General features: G+C 36.8%; 1 protein-coding gene across 1 annotated transcript in view; it reads left to right on the top strand.

Annotated features, from left to right (window-relative positions):
- Positions 1-14,076, top strand: part of PER2 (period circadian regulator 2) — a gene marked incomplete at its 5' end in the record, with an annotated part of 30,114 nt that extends 16,038 nt beyond the window's left edge. Inside the window, 12 exons of the mRNA XM_082003551.1 lie at positions 55-163; positions 557-688; positions 2,166-2,259; positions 2,998-3,154; positions 3,237-3,364; positions 4,981-5,154; positions 5,418-5,678; positions 7,001-7,842; positions 9,766-9,952; positions 10,477-10,669; positions 12,332-12,482; positions 13,576-14,076. Coding sequence (XP_081859677.1) covers positions 55-163; positions 557-688; positions 2,166-2,259; positions 2,998-3,154; positions 3,237-3,364; positions 4,981-5,154; positions 5,418-5,678; positions 7,001-7,842; positions 9,766-9,952; positions 10,477-10,669; positions 12,332-12,482; positions 13,576-13,725 — 2,578 coding nt within the window. The 3' untranslated portion in view covers positions 13,726-14,076. The remainder of the gene's footprint in view (positions 1-54; positions 164-556; positions 689-2,165; positions 2,260-2,997; positions 3,155-3,236; positions 3,365-4,980; positions 5,155-5,417; positions 5,679-7,000; positions 7,843-9,765; positions 9,953-10,476; positions 10,670-12,331; positions 12,483-13,575) is intronic.
- Between the last annotated feature and the right edge of the window lie 3,595 nt (positions 14,077-17,671).

Here is a 17,671-nt window from a genome sequence, read left to right as displayed (position 1 = left end):
TGTCATTGAAGTACTTGCATTTGTAACGAGCTGGGATATGTTTGATTTATGCAGGGGTCCCTTAAATGAAGATGTCTTTGCCGCTCCCAACTATACAGAGGATAGAATCCTTCATCCTAGTGTTCAGGAAATCACTGAGCAAATATATCGGCTATTATTGCAGGTACAGCATGTGCTTGAATGTTACCCTTTTCATTTCCCACTGAATAAAGGGCATTTATCTTCATGTGACGTTTTGTTTAGCTGTCTACTACTGTACTGGAATTTCTGGCTACGATCCTGGAAATTACTTACACTCATGATTACCAGACAAGACTTGCTGAAGTATGTTAAAGCTCCAACTGGTATTTTAAGTATTTCATGCAGCTATGGAGTCCTCTCCAAAACAACAAACAAACAAAACAAAGAAACAAACAAAACCAACCACCAAACCTAAAATAAATTCTTTTTTGTTTACATGGAATCACTGGTAACAATTTCAGTTTTGTTTAAAGCAGGTGTGCTAAGAGATGTATATATGTGTGTGTATATTATTTTTTGTTGTTGTTCTTAACAGCCTGTACACAACAGTGGATCCAGTGGCTATGGAAGTCTAGGTAGCAATGGTTCACATGAGCACTTAATGAGTGTGGCCTCCTCCAGTGACAGCACAGGAAATAATAATGAAGACACTCATAAGGATAAACCAGTAGGTTTGGGTTTTCTTATTCAAGTATGTGGCACAAAACAAACAAGTAGAAGTGGGGTTTTCTGCTTTTAGCAGAACTCTTTCAAATTAGGTTTGGAAGAAAGTATGGCCGAAAAGTCATCTTTCTTTTTTGTTTAACATGGAAAAAACCTTTCTGTGTAGGGGAATAAACATTTCTGGTGTAGATGAAGTCTCAGGGTATTGAAGCACAGTTATGGGCATGAAAGTTGGTGTGTGTAAAGAATTTAAACCTGTACAGTGTGTTATATGTTCCATGCTGTGTTTCTGGGAAAACCAGCTGGATATTTGAAAGTAGTTTCTTCTGGGAGGGGAAAGTCTGTAATTACTGTTTTTCCAAATGAAAACTGCTGTTTTTCCAAATGAAACTAAGAAGATAAAATGCAGTAATACCTGCATAACCAAGTGATAGCTTGACCTTGATAACTTTTTATGTTGCAAAAATGCACTATATAATATGGAATTAAATAAATTGAAAGTAATAAAAAATTTTTTGAGCTTAAAACTTAACTTTACCGTAGATTGGGCTATTGCTACATCTAGTTAATAGTGAGATGTAACTTTTTAAATTCCATTAGTCTGAGCAAAACAGTAACATTAAGTTTGTGCCTATGCTTAACAGAACTATTCCACAGGCAAAGTAAATCAGATGGACAGTAACGTACTGAATGTGGATGCAGTCAAAGGAACTGTGCCTTTTAACATCTGTAGTCATTTTGGCTTTCCTGTTGTTCTTCCCAAATTTGTTGTAGCTCACAGAGTTGCGTTTAATTCTGAAAGCCAAGTTTTTCCTTTATTTGGTTATATTGCTTATAGGTTAATTCTCCCAAATCTGATTTCTGCTGCTGTGATCAGGCATGGCAGGCTGCTGCTCTTGCCAAGGTGGTCACTTTCCTGATTTTCAGTCATTAAACACTAGTGGCTTAAGCAGATAAAGTCTCTGGATTTTTTTTTTTTTAACAGATAACTTATTTTAGAGCTATGCAGTCATGTTTAAGGAGATCTTGGTTTTGAGGGAAATGGATACCTCTCTTTCCTTTGCTATTTCCATAGACAGTGAAGACTCTTGTAGTTCTATAACACCCTGTCAGTGCTAACTCCTAGCACAAAAAGTTCTGAGTCTTGGCAGCAATATTTTGTTTGCCAAGCGATACTGGTTTTTTTCTGAAGTCTTCTTTGTAATGTACTTTTATATTTTCTTCTCCAGGTCTTTCACCCATATTAAACAAAATAGAGTGATTGTGTACAAGAAACATACTTCAAATTTCTTCTTTTTCCAATTACAAAATTCTGCTGCTGCACAATAAAATTCTGTACATTAGAATTTCTCTTGTGATCAGACTAATTGTAAGGTAGAGATTGACTAAGGTTAGATTTGGTTTACTGAGGAATTGCTATACATGATTTTTTTTATGTCAGAATTTTGTAATAACTCTTCCTAATGACCTACTTTCAGGAGGTTTGTCAAGATGCCTGTAAAGTCAAAAATAAAGGACAACATATTTTCACTGGCAATAAAGCAAAACTGGAATATAAGAGAGAGCCTTTTGCAGGTAAGACATTAGCAAGTTAATTAAGTATTAGTCTATTGTGCTGGTGCCTCATATAATATGACAGTGGGATTTTTTTTTTCTACTTCGGTTCTAATCAATGCATAAAGACAGCATTTTTATAAATTAAAATTATATTGTCCTGTGTCACTCCACTGTGTTCAGGAAAATATTGTGTTCAGCTATGTCTGAATTGATAATGGTGTAACACACAGTTAAGGCGTGTCCTAAAGCTGTTGTTTCGAAGTACCTAGTTTTCATACAAGTCAAACATCTTTTCTGTTAGGTGGAGAAAAATGTTATGGATGTTGTCTTTCCTGTTTATGGTGTAACCTCAGGAATTTAAGTTGAGAATTAAACTCTTATTAATGAAATTTTAAATTCTGCATACATTAATAGGTTATTATTCTAATCATTTGTTATAACTTATGGGCACTAGAGTTGTCCTCATACTGAGTGTGTTTCAACTCTAATGATATCCATTCTCTTGTAACCATAATATCTGTTCCCTTTGGATCCATATGCATCAACCTAACTAAACTTCACACCTCTAAGAATCCATAAGGACAGGAAAATACTTCATGTTCATCTATTAGTGCACAAACATCTTACTTGCTTTACAGCAGTTAACTTGTGACCTGTTAAGAAATATGTATAAATGAGAACATTTGCTGTTGCTTTTAGGGGAATTTACAAGGATTTAATGCCACAATTGCATAATAGCAGTATCTCTCTTCACAGAAAAACAAAATGGTCCTGGTGGTCAGGTGAAAGATGTAGTGGGAAAGGATACTGCAGTAACAGCTCCTCCTAAAAGTGTGACTACTGAAGAGTTGGCTTGGAAAGAACAACCCGTATATTCTTATCAACAGATTAGCTGTTTGGACAGTGTCATCAGGTAAGGAACCAGTGTATAAATTACTCTCAACCTCTAGACTTAAGACTTACGATGATTTAATAATATTAAATATGTATTCTAGGTACTTGGAGAGTTGTAATGTGCCTGGCACAGCAAAAAGAAAATGTGAACCTTCATCAGGTGTTGCATCACTGCATTCTGGAGTTCATGAGCAAAAACCAGCTGATAATGCTATACAGCCGTTGGGAGGTACCTCTACATCACAGCTTTTTCTTGATTGATTTTTGCTAGCAGCCAGCTGGATGTTACTTCTTTGCAGAATAATGACAAGTGTAGCTTAGGCATGACCTCATAGCCATTTTCTCAGTGTTAGATGTTTGGTGATCTAACTTTTAACATGAAAACCTTCCCTACAATCAAAATACTGAGTAGCTGATTGACTATCTGGATTGTAGATGCGGTAAACTTATTTACACAGTACAAAATACAACAGGATTTTGAGTTTTAGTACTTGAATCATCAAATGTAAAAAGTTTGTTTCACAGTCGGGACTTGTAGGAAGAGCCAGCTGAAGAACCTGGCAGCTAATTAATTGCAACAAAAATATGCATGTTAGACTTCTGTTTCTCCATTTTAGACATTTAAAAAAAAAAGCAGAGGGGGGGAACAAGAGAGGGTAAAATGCAGCATCAGACTGCTCGCAGTGTTGTGTGAGGCACAAGAATCCATTTGAAAGGAATGTCCAGCCATGAGAATAGAAGACTGGGATTATTGAGGATAGCTGTCTAAAAAACCTGCTGTAGGCAAAAACATTAACTTAATTTGTTAGGACTTAAGTATAGCATTCGATACAGTCCCTGTCTGGATGTGAAGCTAAAGTGAAGAAAGTAACTGTTTGGTTAGTACCAGAATTGTGAGATTGGTAAACAACTACACATTAATGAGGCATTTGCTGATTCAACCTTGTCATTATATGAGGCTGGAGGGGAAGTTTGTAGTAGAGTTTCTCAAACATTGGTCTTGGGAATGATCTTGTCTATACTGCCTTTTGATGAGCTTCAAAAAGAAGTTCTAACGCAGCTTTTAGAATCAAATTGGAAGGTATCACTATACATAGGAACAAAGCATCCTGTAGAAGGGATTTGAATGCCTTGAGAACTACAGAGGAAGAAATGGTGGAACTAGCATCATGCAATTAGGAACACAATTTCTGCTGTTATGTGGAGTCTATGCAGTTCTAGTTGACAGGAGAAGATATGGTTCACTAGCTTTTTGGTGCACTGATGGCCAAGAACAGCAAAGCCACCAGCATACTCGGGGAAAAAGGCAAACTTTAGGTCTTAAATATGTGTTGTATCAAGTATTCCTAGTGGAGGAGGAATGCTTTAATGCTGTTTTATGAGGCAGTGGTATGACCTCTGCTGGATTATTGTGTATATATTTTAGGTGAGAGAATTTAAATCAGTGGATGCTCAGAGCAAAGCTGTTAGGATAACCAGCTAATGACAGAGGTTAGTGTACGACGAATGAGAGCTGGGTGGGACTTAATCTTAGGATGGAACGGGCTAGAAATTTTCTTCCAAAATTGTGTCATGAAAGAAGAGTGAAGACCAGGAAAGAGCAAGAAGCCCCTCATTGAAAAGATTTGGTTTGGCTCTATGTGAAAGTAGAGGATTGGATTTGGTTGCTCAGAAGTCGTTCTACTCCTAAAACATTCTTGGTGGAATGCATGAAGTAAAATGTTCATTTTGTGTCTTGTCAAGCACAGTTCAGCTTCTACTGTATAGAGTGCCTAGCAACATATAACTTGCATTCGCTCTTGTTTATGTTCAGTAAACTACAACTTTACTTCTTTTTATTTCTAGATCCTGCTGTGTTGAAGGCATCTGGTAAACCAAATGGTCCCCCAGTGGTTGGTGCTCACTTAACATCTTTGGCTCTACCTGGCAAGCCTGAAAGTGTTGTCTCTCTCACAAGTCAGTGCAGCTACAGTAGCACCATTGTTCATGTTGGAGACAAAAAACCACAACCTGAACTAGGTATGATTTTTTTTGCTAATAAATTTTCTCCAAAATGGTGATTGCTAGCAAATTTAAACTTCAGCCATATGAACAGCTAGTATCTACTTGTGATTTATGTTTTCCTACAGCTAAAATGTTCCTATGGAAATTGAATAAATAGGGACAGAATTTGTACCTTGAACTCCCAGCAAAATTATTACAGAATTGTAATAGCTTAAAAATGCATATACAGAGCTTTTTTTGCTTCATCTTGATTTATTTTTTTCCTCCTGTTTCTGTAGAAATGATAGAAGATGGTCCAAGTGGAGCAGAACTCTTGGATGGCCAACTTCTTGCCCCTCCATCCAGCTCTGCACATGTAAATCAAGAAAAGGAGCCATTTAAAAAACTGGGGCTTACAAAGGAAGTCCTTGCAGTGCATACGCAAAAAGAGGAGCAGAGCTTTTTGAATAAGTTCAAAGAAATCAAGAGATTTAATATTTTTCAGTCCCACTGTAATTACTACTTACAAGATAAACCAAAAGGACGGCCTGGTGAACGTGGTATGGCAATAGTTTTTGTGATAAAACTTGTATTTATATAGGAAGTAAATTCTGTTGAGAGGGCATTTCCATTTTTAGCTGTATTGTGGGGCCACTGTAAATAGTGACAGTTGCATGCTATTTTTGAAGTCCAGAGAAAAATTCTTACTGATAAATCTTGCTTGAAGATGGAGAGTGGAATATAGCTTTTAATATAATAACTGACATTATTTGATGTTTATCTGTTCACTATACGATTATTGTCATCTACTTTCATGTGACAAAACCCATGCTTTAGCATATTTGCTTTACTGTATCTATGATTGTATTCCCTTGTTTTTCCTTCTGTCTTTTTTCAGGGTTGTGGTTTTGTTTTCAGCCACTTTCTTTTACATACAGTTTCTCCCATTCCACTATTGTAATTGGTGAAACAATCTGATAATTGTTTGGTTGCCTTTTAAGTTAATAATGTGATCAGTGGGATGGAACTGGCACAGACTAGCTGTAATAGTGAGATTGTTTTGTTTGTTAGGACTAGGGACTCCAGATGGCATTTTCAGAAGTGCTTGATACTGATCTGACTTTGTTCCCATTTCAGTCCTGATTTGACTTGGAACAAAAGTCAGGTGCTACTAAGCATTTTTTGCAGATTCTTATCTTTCATTTTTTATTTAAATAGTTTTGCAGGTCCTTGATGTAGGAAACCCGTTCTGGAACCCTTTAGTCCCCTTGCATTCTTTATACTTAATAAACTTTTAGCCTATCTAAATAATCTTTAGGCAAACTAAAAGTTTGAGCAGCTTGTAGTGCTAGAAAATATTTTATGGATTTCCTCATGTCTGTAATCATATGAACTGACAGCCTTCACCCAGGGTAAAGTTGCATGCTTTTTTCCCCTCAGGAAATTATTTTCTTTATGTGTACTTTCTCTCCTTTTGCTTATTATCCCCACACTTTCAATTATGGAACTACATGACCTTAACTATCTAGAAATATGCTTTCATTCACGTCCCATATTGCTTTCATTGTAATTGCTGGAGTAATTAGAATTTTGCCGCCCTGGGATCCACTGTTTTGCAGCTTTGTACTGTTTGGAGAAACACATTCGAGCCTGAACTGATCCATTGCTGCTCTCTTCTCTTCCATATGTCAGCATGGTTTTCATTGCCCAGTTAGCTCAGCTCTTGGGCTAGAGGTAAAAGTGAACCTGACCCCTTTCCAAATGCTTCCACTTGGGTAGGCTAAGTCCAGAACTGTGGTTTTGAGCAACTTCTATGGATGACAAGGTGAAAGGGATTCATCAGATTGCGAGTAGGATCCTTCCTGATGGTTTCTTTTCGCAGGTGGCCGTGGACAAAGGAATGGCACTTCTGGAATGGATCAGCCTTGGAAAAAAAGTGGAAAGAACAGGAAATCAAAGCGCATTAAACCACAGGAGTCTTCGGACAGTACAACTTCTGGAACTAAATTCCCCCATCGGTTCCCTCTTCAAGGTTTAAATACTACTGCTTGGTCACCATCAGACACTTCACAAGCGAGCTATTCAGCGATGTCTTTTCCCACTGTTATGCCTGCATATCCACTTCCTGTTTTTCCAGCAGCAGGGACTGTGCCACCAGCTCCTGAGACTTCACTCTCTGGTTTTAATCAGTTGCCAGACTCTGGAAATACCTGCCCTATGCAACCATCCCAGTTCCCTGCACCCCTCATGACACCCCTCGTAGCTCTTGTGCTCCCCAACTATGTCTACCCAGAGATGAACAATAACTTACCTCAAACACTTTACCACAACCAACCCAACTTCCCTGCCCATTCCGCTTTCTCTTCACAGACAGTGTTTCCGACACAGCCACCATTTGCTACACCCAGCCCTTTCCCACAACAGGCGTGTTTTCCAACACAGCCATTCCACTATAATCCACCAGCAGAGAGTGAAAAGGTTCCTGTCACAGAGCCACGAAATGAGCCATCCCGTTCCTGCACTCCCCAGTCAGTGGGTCCTCAAGACCAGGCCTCACCACCTCTGTTCCAGTCAAGGTGCAGTTCTCCTCTGAATCTTCTACAGTTAGAAGAAACCACAAAAACTGCTGACAGTGGAGTTGCTGTGGGCTTACATGGAGCTTTAAGTGAGGAAGGAGCAAAAATCATGACAACTGATAACTGTAGTGGAAAGGGATCCTTACCAGTAAGTATGCTGATGGTTGTGGGATTTTTTTAAGTCTTCACGTTCTTGAACGTATCTGAAGTTGTTAATATTATTACTTGCAGACCATAACTTTGTTTTTGTTTTATTTGGTGCACTGAAACTATGCTGAGCTATTTAGTAATTTCAGTTTGTTTTTTTTATTTCCTGGCTCCTGCAAATTTGAAATAACCTTACAGAAACTTCATGTGAAATAATATGTCCATAAAAGTTTTTATGACAGAAATATGTAGACTAATACTGGTGTTTTCTAAAGGCATCGTAGAGTATCTTTGTAAATGGTAAGTCACCGATGGGATGGAGTTGCAACCTAAACTTTATAGACTGGCTTCTTCTTCCCTCCTGCTTTTCTTGTGCTGTGACTTGTAACTGCATCTGCATCTAATGGTGCAGTTACAATGTAGAACTTGGGTTCACTGCAGATGAAAGGAATTCAGGCATTGGAAGGGGTGCCTTTTACTTTTAGGCATGTCCGAGATCTAAACTACTGCAATTAGTCAGTAAAAAGCATTGTTAGTGTTGATGCTAGCAGCTAATAGATGAGTTTCTTTGTGCAGTGAGTCACAAGCATGTATCTACATTAGAAGTTATAAAGGAGGAGGAAGGAAAAACTTCGGAAAATGTTTGTTCCCAACACTGTGGGGAACATTTAGATCTCCACGTTAATCTTTCTTCCCTGGTTAGTTTCCAGATGATTTATTTTACCTAATAATCTTGATGTTGATCCTAGGAGAGATGAATGAAGGGAGAACAGAGAAATGAATTTTGTTATATGCATGTTTTTCCTAGGGAAACTTCCAAACTTGATGGATACAGTGCAAAAACTTGTCACATTCTGTTATTGCATGCCTGTTATCGCATGATCTTGAAAACAAATATATTTGATTTTCACTTTAAAAAAATCTCTCTCATACTAGTCGTTCAAATGCTGCCTACAGAGAAATTTTCAGGGACATACACGTCCAGTGCCATCTTTGGAGTAATCTATTCTGTGTGCTACAAAACATCTCTGAAATCTTATCTCTATAAGGACTTCTGACTTGTGCTGTGCTATAACAGTGCATCTGTGACAGTCTGTAACTTACAGCATGCTCTGACATGCCTCTGCTGGATTAAAAGAAGCTCAATAACAAAATTTAATAGTAACAATTTTGCTGGCAAATTCTTTTGAATTTCCTCAAACTGTTAGGTGCTATTCTTTAGAAACCTGCAAAATGTCGCTTTCTGTAATTCCCTTATCACTTACTGGAAAATGAGGATAATACAGGCATTTGTTCAGGAATATGTTAATGATAAAGCTACTTCTTTTTATTATTACGTATTTTGCTAAGTTCTGTCAACCGTAATTTCTCTTTAAACTGACTTGCAGTGAGATTTTGCTTATGTGAGAAATCAGCATAGTTAATGCTCTTTCCTTTAAAAGCATACAAATAAATTATCTTACCTAGGAAGCTTGCATCTGGGAATGCCTTCTTCCTTCTCATCATGTGTTGAGAGTAGTAACAGTGATGGACTGTTGATGCAAATCTCTTTGAGGTACATTATAGTAGGAGCAACTTAGGTGGCTTGGGTAAATTCTGACTTGTCCAGGACAGTAGGGGCTGTCAAAACCAAATAGCAAATGTCTTCCTTACTTCCTCACTAAACTATGTTTTTTTTTTTTTTAAAAGTGCAATTGAATTGAAATTTCCATCTTACTGAGTATCAGTCCACTTCATTATTCCTCAGATGGTCTTGGCATATGTTATTGATGATTGTCTGTCTTTGAATAACTGTGTAAACATACTAGAATATAAAGTGAAATGGATTAATACTAAATGTAAATTATTAATAATGAAATAGGCTTGTTTTTTGGGTTTGATTTTTTTTAAATTTTATTTTTTCACCTCCCATTCTTCTCACTAGGCTGAATCTCCAATGGACGCTCAAAACAGCGATGCGGTCTCCATGTCTAGTGTTCTGCTTGACATTTTACTTCAAGAAGACGCATGCTCAGGCACTGGTTCAGCTTCTTCAGGGAGTGGTGTATCTGCAGCTGCTGAGTCTCTGGGGTCTGGATCCAATGGCTGTGGCATGTCAGGGAGCAGAACAGGTAACACTGGCAGTGAGTATTCTCTTAGCATTTTAGAAGTGTTGGAGAGTAAGGTATTGCAAACACTACTTGAACATCATGTGCTTTATGTAAAAATCTTTATTGTCTTTAATCCTCATTGAATAGTTTATTCTTGATTACATAACATGAAAGTTTTTCTGCTGTGCTTGTTTTACACTATAAAACCTTTTCTAAGTGTGTGTAAAATAGCCATTAACATATTATGTAGGTATGATAAAATAATGAAGAGAAAATAACTGTACTCCATGTTTCATTTCAGAGCTTTTAATTTAAGTAGCTAATTATTTTGTTGACATTTAATGGAGGCTTAGTTTGAGAATTTGAGTTTTAAAAATATTAATGCAGTTACTTAGAGGTAGTAGTTCCCTCTGTTTAAAAATGAAAAAAAAAACAGTGATTGTATTTATACTTTTAGTTGTCTTTAATCTTTTCTATTTTCAAAAGTATTCAGATATTCTACGTATTTGACAATTTATAATGAAACTTTAAATTTTTTTTTAAAGGTAGTAGTGAAACTAGTCATACCAGCAAATACTTCGGGAGTATTGATTCCTCAGAAAATCACCATAAAACCAAAATGAAGGCAGAAATGCAAGAAAGTGAGCACTTCATTAAATATGTCCTTCAGGATCCTATATGGCTTTTGATGGCAAACACAGATGACACTGTGATGATGACTTACCAGATACCGTCACGGTAATTCCGATGTCGTAGTCCTTCATGATCTGTATATATGTTGGGAGTAGCAGGGTGTACAGAAGGAAAGATATATGTGAATCTCTGTCTCAATAGAAGTAAATTGGTTTTAATGTTTAGCTTAGTGTCAAGAAGAATTCTTGCTTCCTTTATATCTTTTGTATACTATACAAGAAGTTCTCAAAAAGTATAAATTATTTGATTTGGCTTACCTGTATTTTTAGATCAATTACCTGAGTGAAATTAACTGTGTATATTTTTTGAAGCTGTTTTATAGTTAGTGGCTTGTAACTACTTGCCTAGAAATCCTCGTAGTCTGATTAGTAGATCCTGGCAAGTATGCTTAGATCTAATGATGGTCTGTAGCATGGAAATGACAGTCTGTAGCATCTGTTGTCCTTGAGATGCCATATTCAGTGGCACGCTGCTTTCTCTGCCTTGTGGGTTTTTTTCCTTGTTAACTTCCACATGTTCGTTCTTCTCCATAAATTCCCATTCAAATAGGACAAGGAAGCAGAAGCTAAAAATTATAAGGTTTCTAAAAGTAAAAATCTTTATTTAAAATAAAAATATTCCCTGCTTCAATAGTAAAGAGCAGATTTAGGCGGGGAGAGGGTGGCAAGTCTGCAGATTTTTTTTAATCTTCTAGTTTATATTTCTTGGGAGCAGTGAATGGTATTTTGAAAGGAATAGGAAGTTTCAGTAAAGAAGCCTTTTGAAAGGGAAAAACAAGGAAAACAAGCTGTCAAAATACAGAAGCACAGAGATGATGGGGGGTGGGGTAGAATAGAGAACACATAAGAACTTTAGAATTTTTCCCTAGATTTAAAAATACCTTGGCACTTCTCAGTTTTTGTAGCCGGAAGGATTGACAACTATAGATGATAATTCCAGTAGACTGCAAGAGTAGCAAAGCCTGCCAAAGAGAACATAGTAGATATAAAACAGGATACTGTGATAAGATGAGTTAAGCTTACTGTCAGAGCGTGATGCCCAAGAAAAGAAGCGTAAAGCCAACCTGTTCTTGGGTATGCTGTAAGGAACAGAAAAGGTACGGGATTTCTTGGAACTTGCTTTCAATTGTTATCTTTTATAGATCTTGTAAATGTTTGGTGTGGTGTGGGTTTTTTTTAAGTTTCTGAATCAAGGTGGGGCATTGTGAGGAGAGAGAACTTTGGCTGCTGAAATAGAGCAGTGTTTTCTAAATCTCTCCCTCTCAGTCCTGAAGTTAAATGCATTCTTGATGACCTTCTTAAACATACCTTACTACCACTGCTTTAGTATCTCATATGTGCATCTAGTGTCTGTTTTGGGTTGTCCTCCCAGTGAAGGGGAATGTGGAACTTACTGCAGCAGCAGCAGAGGGAAACTGGAGTTCTTGGTGATTTCACGAGTGTTGCTGCCTGAATAGCTCTAAGAAAACTGTTTTCACTGTTGGGATTTGAAAATACAGTGAGCCAGCAGAGATGCATTAAAGTTGTCTGCAAATGCAGAAAGCTGCTGAAATAACCACACTTAATTTTCTTCCAATATAAGATTTGTAAGCCTAACATTCCAGAACAAAAATAGTCTTTAAAAATGTTAGTATTTGACTGTGTAACCTTATATAGGCATAAAGCCCAGAAACTGTTGAAGCTGATTTCTAAATATGTTTCATTTTAGAGATTTGGAAACAGTTTTAAAAGAAGATAAGCAGAAATTAAAGCAAATGCAGAAACTACAGCCAAAATTTACAGAAGAACAAAAAAGAGAGCTTATTGAAGTTCATCCATGGATCCAGCAAGGTGGACTGCCAAAAACTGTCGCTAATTCCGTAAGTTTAAATGAGTTAGTTACATTTGTGTGTCTAACATTGCTTAAATTATTAGCTATGTTAGACTTTTCTATTCCTGTTGCTGTGAAAGCTTGGTCAATTATGCAGAGAAAAAAATTAATTCAGACTTCCATGAAGTGGTTTGTGGCTTGATTTAATTTACCATAAGTCGTCTTTCCAATAGGAAGTCGAAGTAGTGGTGAATACAGTATAAGAAATTTCCTTCCTTTTTCTAAATTTCTGTGTATCTGTTAGAAATCCTTTATCAACACAGACAGAAACTTCAATACATAAAAATATCTATTTTGTGCACAGAAATTTATGCCCATTGCTTTTGAGAAAGTACAAAATTAACGGGAGTACACTTTTTCTTTTTTCTATCACACTTCTCATGGAGGATCATCTCTTGCCTTGATTCTATAAGTGGATTAATGGCTTGAAAAGCAAACCACCCCCCCCCAAACCCCACAAAAAACCTGGAAAACAAAACATCCTTGCAGTTTTATTTGTTGTCTGTGTATTTTACTTATTCACACACAAATACCTGATTGCATTCTCTTTTCCCTAAGCTTTCCATCATTTGTAGTTTTTTATACATAAGTTATCAAATGTGGAGGCTCTCTTTGCACACAAGTATTTCAAAAGTCAGTGTAATAGAATTGCAATGGAATCCTAATCCTGTTGTTAACGTTACTGCAACGTTAATGCTGTAGCATCCAACTTGGGTAAGTGCGCAGTTGCTTCAGTCTCTTAAGCACTGCAACTGCCATGAACATACTACTGCAGGGTTAGCAGCCAAATGGAGGAAAAGGTGTTTGGAACTGCATGTAAAATGTCAACATTATAAATGATCTATGACATAACTGCTTCCAGTAGAGTTGTCAAGTACCTGTATTGATTTACTACATATTAGAAAACAATTGTGTGGGGGGAAAAGTTGGGGAGCGAAATAGATCTGGCAGTTGCAGCACAGATGTAAAGGTTCCCTTGGAATCAGGGATTGCATGCAAATGGGACTGTTGTTTGGAAAAGCTTTTTTTTTTTTCCTTTGACTTATGAGTGTTTCTATATTTTTCTTTTTTTTCCTTTTTAGGAATGTATTTTTTGTGAGGACAATATACAGAGCAATTTTTATACATCATATGATGAAGAAATCCATGAAATGGACCTTAATGAAATGGTTGAAGACAGTGGGGAAAACAACTTGGTTTCCCTGAGTCAAGTCAGTGAAGAACAAACATAGCCTTTGAGCCTGTTGTTTGCAAAGCTGCTTCAAAACTACAGTGATGATCCATAAAGGTTTTAATCTTGTTTCCAGCAAGATGAATCCAGTTCATAAAAAGAAATGTGTTTTTCTTGCTCTAGAAGAGTCATTTGTGAATGAATCTCTTTTTAAATGGTGGCAATCTCTTCCCAATAAGGACATTGTTGAAGATGGTATAGCTTTTCTTTAAAAAAGAAAGACTCATATTTTGCACTTATATGCCTCAAGTATTTCTTTATAAACTATAGAAACTTTCATTGATGCCTACTGTTTTTTGTAGAGTGGATTAATGAGTACTGAAAATCCCCTTACGTACATACAGTTCTTCATATCTCCTTTTGGTAATGATTCAGCGTTATAAACTGTTCTAGCAATTTCGCTTAGTGGCTCTTTAGCATTGTTCTTAATATTTGAAGTGGTCCAGCATAGTAGGAGAAATAACAAATCAGTTCACACTTGCCCTTCTCATACCAGTTGATCCCATCCTCTTTGTTTATTTCCTATAGTTTTGAATGTAGGAACCTTTTTTGTCTAAGAGAAATGTTGATTTTGTAAGATGGTCTTGGGCTAAAATACTTACATGAATGTGTAAGAAAGTTTAGATGAGCGCTGAAAACTTTGTAGCCTTTTATTTAAATGGATGCTGCAATACTCTGAACTGTTTATTACCTTGAAGCATCATTTCTGAGAATTCATACACAAGAAATCCTTATGCTTAAAGATTTTAAAAACTAAGACCACAGAGGATGACTGCGTATGCTCCAGTGACTGTTAGACAAAGCTTGGTATAACTTTAAACTTTATTTCTGATTCGTTCTGTCAGGAGGTTGGCCATCATTTTTTCCTGTGTGGCTAAACAAACATCAAACTTGTACATGGCAAGAGAGGATTAGCCATTTCTTGTCATTTGAAGACAGTTCTTATAAAAAAGAAGTGATTTTGAGAATAGTGTTGACTTTCACTATATTTGAATTGCATAATCTAAAACTTATCGTGGCTGAAATCCTTTGCTCTCGAGGATTTAATTTTAATGCCTCTGAGATTGTATTGACTTGAATATGTGTACTTTATGTTCTTGTGCTGTTTATACATGTTGGATGTCGGAAGAGAACACAAAAGAGCAACTTTAATATATCAGTTAGTTAAAGGACACTTAGTTGCAGTACTGCTAAATGTCAGCTGTAGGTCTTGGGGTGAAAAACATATGGAGAAATTCAATTAACTTTCATATGTTTGTCTTAAAATATTTTTCATGGAAAGCATTTCCTTTTTTATTAGGATAACATTTCTTTCACTGAAATTTAAGGTTATTCTCATTCTATAAAAATATTTCTCTTTGCATACAAAGAGGGTGTGACGTTAGATCCGACACCACCAAAAACATGCAAAAGTGATTGGTGTCCGCTTAGTGGAAGAGATAATTTGTGTAAAGTGATTAGTTATTAATTGGACAGTGTCATGAGCAAAGTTTGCATTGGAGACAGATTCTGGAGACAGCAGAGTGTGTGAACTTGTGAAACAAGAAGAATCACAATTTAAAAAATAAGTATCTGAAATGTAGTGTGAAGCACTACCCAGCAAGATCTGATTCCTGTCTTTAATAGTTTAGCAAGGTCAAACTTAAATATATGTAAATATAAACTGAATGAGAAAATTTAAAATGTTGGTGTTCAAGTCTGTATTAAATGTTTAATCATAAATGGAGCAGTGCAGCTATACCAACATATTAAATATATATTCCGTTTTTACATGTAAACACAAATAGTTTTAATTGGACCAGGGTTTGGGAAAAATAAAAGCTTTATATAAAAAGGAGCACATCATAATTATCCAAATTATTTTCAGGGACTTCTCAACCACTTTGAACTTTGCTTTAGCATGCTTTTTTCTGTTTTGCTTTTTTTATTATTTGTTCTCATTTCTTAACACCCCCCCCCCCAATGACCATCTTGTAACCATAACTTAGTGAAAGGAAGAGAAAAGTATATTTAGAGCATTTTGTGGATGTGCTTACTTATGGACTTAATCTTGCATCCTTAAAGTGTTTGCATTTACAGGGTGGTATTAAAATATTTTCCTGTAACTTTAAATCTACATGCCTCCATTTATAGATAAGATTCTGAAGCTGTAATTTTTCCAAACTGTTGTAAGATGACTTATTTGTGATGACACTTTGTCAACATGTCAACAATGTTTTCTGTACACTGTGCAATATATTTTGGTTTTGCCACTTGTGACTAATTTTTATGACTTTGCTTTTTAGAAAACTGGTAAATAAAACGGATATATTTTTAGTTGCCTTTTTGTTCCTTGAGCCTTCTACTCTGTGTAAGAAGCAAAAAGATATGCATTACTGATAGTATGTGAACTGGTATTTCAAACTGAAGAACTTGCAAGCTATGAAGTTAGTTGTGGCTTACTGTCCTGAAGTAAAATTGTTGCCAGCTTGTCTGACCTGTAAGCTTAGTGGTTAAATGGAAGATTGAATCTTTATGATAATTGCTTTGAAAACATGTACAGATTTACTACCTGTATGCAGCTGGGTTCTCTGTGTTTCTTGTTCAAGACCACTAGAAGACACATTGTCCTTTTTGCTTTGTTTAATGTCAGCTTTGGATACTTTTTCTCCTGCAACCCTCCATGGTTTTCTACTGGTAGGTTAGTGGTAGAGTATTCTGGTTATGACCCTTGAATTTGCTTTGTACAGTGATTATTGGTCTTCTGTTGTGGTGTGAAGTGTCTTCTGAAGATCGCTGAAACTTGTCAAGCTAGTGTACTTTCCTGTTGATGTTTTATACTCTTGAGTGGAGAAAGTGGGGAGGCTTGAAGATTTCTGTTTTCTCAGTTAGAGCAGTGATGTAGTTTAGTGGGATGCTGCTGTGGACTGCCCCTCCAGTTTAGGAGGTACTCAGGTTATGAAACCCTTGTTAGATCTTTTTTCCGTGACTCTGTTTTGAGAGGTTTGTGGGTGTGTTTTGTTTAGTTTTTTGTTGTTTTGATGTTTGGGGGTTTTTATTTTATTTTAAAACAGAACAAGCTAGTGCAAACACTAGTTTGGCCATGAGGGACCCAGATATTTGTGAGCTGCAAAATCGAGGTGTTTCTGAACCACAAAACAGTTCACTACACAGATTGCCTTCACACCAAGGGTAGAATTGTAGTGTCGTGCACTCTGTTGCCGAGACATGCATTTTAAAGCATGCTTGTTCAACACATCATCCAAGTCCCTTTTGAAGTCGTCTGAATTGACCCTAAATACCTGAGCAGTTCTGAAGTGAAGTCTGAAAACACTTTTGTCCTAGTAGCACTTCGGTTCCTTGCTTAGCTACACATGCAGAGGAGAGATGTATTGAAGAAGCAGTTTAGAGAATTACAGATCTGAGTGTCATGCTTATATACAGGGTATCTGTGCAGTTCAGTAGAGGAGGTATCGTGCTAGCATATGGATGTAAGTTGTGATAATTATCTGTAACATGAAGCAGAACTGAAGCGCTGCTGATGCAGTAAATTACCAGGTAGTGTTTCACAGTTATTTCTGCATCTGGTAATTTTATGCAACTGTAAATGTAATAAGAGTATGAGTTAAATGTGGCTTCAGGTATTCATGTATTCCTCCTTGGCGATGTGGCTTCTGTCAGCACTCGAAGATAATGGCTGCTTTACACTGCAGAACTGTTGGGAACAGCCTTTGTCAGAGAGTTTCTCCCGCGTCGGTAGCCCCTAGGCGTCACTGCCGTGCTGCGGTTCTGCCTGGCGGTTTTGTCACCCCGGTTTTCCTCTCTTCAGCTTCTTGTCTTTTGGGGCCGTTGACGTTATTTGATGTAAAGGGAAAGATCTGTGGCTTGAATTTCAAATAAGATGATGAGAAAATTCATCATGAAGCGCTGTGGGCCCAATGATAGTGAATGCAAATACAAACTTTCTG

This window comes from Phaethon aethereus (assembly GCF_964289735.1).
Source record: "Phaethon aethereus genome assembly, chromosome: 9".
NCBI classification, from domain to species: Eukaryota; Metazoa; Chordata; class Aves; order Phaethontiformes; family Phaethontidae; genus Phaethon; species Phaethon aethereus.
This window is presented reverse-complemented; position numbering and strand designations above follow the sequence as displayed.